The sequence below is a fragment of the Ascaphus truei genome, chromosome 2 (assembly GCF_040206685.1).
Source record: "Ascaphus truei isolate aAscTru1 chromosome 2, aAscTru1.hap1, whole genome shotgun sequence".
Lineage (NCBI taxonomy): Eukaryota > Metazoa > Chordata > Amphibia > Anura > Ascaphidae > Ascaphus > Ascaphus truei.
The window spans coordinates 41,389,029-41,392,777 of NC_134484.1; the positions used below are offsets into that span (position 1 = coordinate 41,389,029).

Here is a 3,749-nt window from a genome sequence, read left to right on the forward strand (position 1 = left end):
GTCATTGAAAGGTGTGGCTGATTAGGCTTTTTGGGGAAGGGAATACCTTTCTTACAACCTGAATAGCACAACTGAAGTTAATCACACTCATTTGAAAGCTTAACTCTAGCTACTAAATGCCCCAACAACTCATTACTTATCAAAGCGTACGTCACACATTAGTTCACTCATATCTATAGTTGAACTACTATGAAAGACACATTATCACACACTGCATGTGTTGTCTTGTTGAGTCACAGCCACATTCAGGTGTGCCACATCTTCGATTAATGTACCACACGTATCCTCTACCAAAAACAACACTTTTTGCAATATGACCACCTTCATGATAACCATTGTGAATGGTCATCTCATGATAGTTATGTACATTATGATACTGATATCACTACACAACATATGATTTTTATGTACTCATTTAATCTATTTATCCTCACGCATTACTGCAGAAACATAGTATGTTGTATGTTAGGGAACTCAAAAATTCTAAGTACACAGGCATGTACAGTGTTATTACAACTATTTATGTTCACTTTCACACACATTTTCGGTTAAGGAACTGATGTTGTTAGTTAATCATAAATACAGAACATACAATAAGTGTTTGTTCAATATTTACACATGTAAATGTAAAACTTATGTTATTGTTATATATAGTTGCCCCTGGAGGACATGTGTCACCTGAGATGGAACAAGTGTCTTCACCTGGGTCAGCCAGCTCAACACTACTAGAAGGTGAGTGTATCATTTGCTGGCCATATAATATGTGCTCTTCTATATGTTATGTTGTCATGTGCATTATTTGTTTTGCACATCTTCTTTAAATAGGATTACTTAGTGTCAGTGAAAATTAAGTGTAAGGCAACATGTATTGTGTTAGTGATGTTAATTATCATGTAGGACTTCTGAGTTTAGAGCAACTTTTCATTCATTCATATTTCATACTGAGTCCAAACATTATTCGTAAGTCAAGGTAGTTTTTAATGAGGTTATAAAACGTATGCTAACATGTTAGGTGTTACTTAGGACACAGTACAATTACATAGTAACACAGCATACATTAACATGCCATTTAATAATGTGTACATTTCTTTTTAGAACATCATGGTGATGAGGATGATGAGTATGATGAGGATGACGCCACAGAAGAGACTGAAATACAATCATGTGACCATGAAGAGGTGCCAATAGAAACTGTTGTACCGCCAAATCGTCCATCAACTTCCACATACGATGCAATTGTAGCTTCAGAGGGAAAAATAGTGGACGCAGAAAATCGTCGCCATTCAGACATGATGACAGTGCTGGAAAGGATGATTGGACTGCAGGAAGAAACAGTATCACAATTGGCACATCTCCACAGAGTCTTCATTGAAGTGCCTAAACAGTTGCAAAAAATCAACACCTCATTCGAAGCATTAGTTGTTCAGCAAACACAAGCTAATTACTGGAGAATGACTAATGTACCACAATTCAACACCTCCCAGCCAGGATCTGTTCATGCAGGTCAGTTTTCACCACATTCATCTGATATTCATTCACCAGGCCCAAATGTTACCGGTCAAGTAGCAGACATTGCTGTGCAGGTTCCTGATGACATCCTACCGCTGCCATCTGTACAAATTCAGCAGCAGACACCTACAAAGGAGGCGACAAAAACAAAACAAGACACACATGAAACAGACCAACCATCACTTGTGCAGTGTCTACCAACTTGCTCACATGTGTCACTGGGCACAAGCCCTGTCCGTGAACAGTCACTACCCAAAAGCCCTGTAGGTGAGTCGCTGCCCAAAAGCCCTGTAGGTGAATCGCTGCCCAAAAGCCCTGTAGGTGAGTCGCTGCCCAAAAGCCCTGTAGGTGAATCGCTGCCCAAAAGCCCTGTAGGTGAATCGCTGCCCAAAAGCCCTGTAGGTGAATCACTGCCCAAAAGCCCTGTAGGTGAGTCACTGGCCACAAGCCCTGTAGGTGAGTCACTGGCCACAAGCCCCGTAGGTGAACAGTCACTGGCCACAAGCCCTGCCCGTGAAGTGCCAGAGGCCACTCAAAGTGGCTCTGTTGTGCCTAAAGTTGGTGGCAAAAGAAAAAGGAAAATTCAAGAGACAACAAGCAGGCCTGTTACTCGCTCGCAAAAGGAACAAAAAAAATAAATGTTATAATTCAGAAAATATGTCTTTGGCCTTGTTTTGTTGACTTCAGATTATCTAATTACTATTGTATGTATGCTGAAGACTGTGTTGTTTCCAAACTTTCAACTATGTTCTTGTACACGTGAAGTTTTGGAAATGTTAACACTCATAATTAATTGTGTTATAAATATTTATGTTGTAATCGTCTGTTCAGTAATGGTCCACCAGGAGCCAGTTGCTAAGTTTAGAGAAGCTGCCATTGACTTTGCAGCAAAACATTGCATTTGGGTGTGTTAATTGATGTAAGAATTGCATATGCATATTAGTCACATGCAATTATTAAAACACCTAAGTAAGTGCAAACATCTTTCTTGTACGTGTACATCAGGATTATGTGTAAATTATTACTTACCTTTGCCTTGCTTGGCCATTGTAATTTTGTCCTTTAATCAGTTGTGTGTTCGTTTCTATAACATCTCAGAATGTATAATAATATATATACACACACACACACACACACACACACTGAGTGAGTGTGAGTGTGAGTGTGTGAGTGTGTATATATATATGTATATGTGTATATATATATGTATATGTATATGTATATATATATATATATATATATATATATATATATATATATATATATATATATATATATATATATATATATATATAGTACTATATAAACTGGTATACACAAACTAATACACTTCATGCTTCCTTGTGAAAACACTATTTTAATAATACAGGCCTAATGTTTGAGAAATATCCTAAGTATGAGACTCTAACAGTATTGTGCTTAAACAAATGTTTATTACTTAATTCAATCATGTTTCTCACCATTTAAATAGGTTTCATACAAGGTATACTTAATGCCATCAATGTTGTGTGTACTCCTGCAATATATAAAAAAAAAAAATATAATATATAAATATATATATATTTTTATAAGAGATATATTTATATATATATATATATATATACACACGTATTTAAACTCATGCAGACAGGGAGTTAACCAGACTTTCACATACACACAGAAATGTAAGCGGGGAAAAAACATTTCTTTTTGCAGGTGTGTTTTTACTGATATGCCTGGCTAAGAAATATTTTCACACACTGGTCTTTGTTAGTTTTCAAAAAAACACTATGTGAACGCATTCAAAGTCTAGGGATGTTTTTCACAAACGAGATAAAAGAAGGAGAAATGTTTCTCCCACAGTCCCATATCACGAACCACAACTGTTAACCCAATTAGACAAACAAATCCAATTGGCGTTTGAAATAAGGAGTCAAAGTAGTTAGTTTTGTTGACCTTGACAAGGAAAAACAGGAGTTTGTTAGCCATTCAGCACATTCATTTTGATGAGCAAATAACACAGACCTGCACACAGCTTTTGTGCTACTCAGACATGGCTGATGAATTCGTTAACAATATTAATCCCCTTTTAGGGTATAAGTACATGATCTGTGAAGCCATCTTGAACAGTCGCGGACAGAAAGCAAGCACACGCCAAATCGATGATTTCATTCGAGCAAAATATCCTTATTACCAAGACCGTAAGCATGCACGGAATTTTAATTCCTCAATAAGATTCACTTTATCAAGTAATGACTTTT

At 36.7% G+C, this 3,749-nt stretch overlaps 1 protein-coding gene across 1 annotated transcript; it reads left to right on the top strand.

Moving 5' to 3' along the window:
* The first annotated feature begins 658 nt into the window (after positions 1-658).
* Positions 659-2,147, top strand: LOC142488093 (uncharacterized). Its single transcript, XM_075588467.1, has 2 exons — positions 659-732; positions 1,096-2,147. The coding sequence occupies exons 1-2, from the start codon at positions 684-686 to the stop codon at positions 2,145-2,147; spliced, it is 1,101 nt and encodes a 366-aa protein (XP_075444582.1). The 5' UTR covers positions 659-683.
* The last annotated feature ends 1,602 nt before the right edge of the window (positions 2,148-3,749 follow it).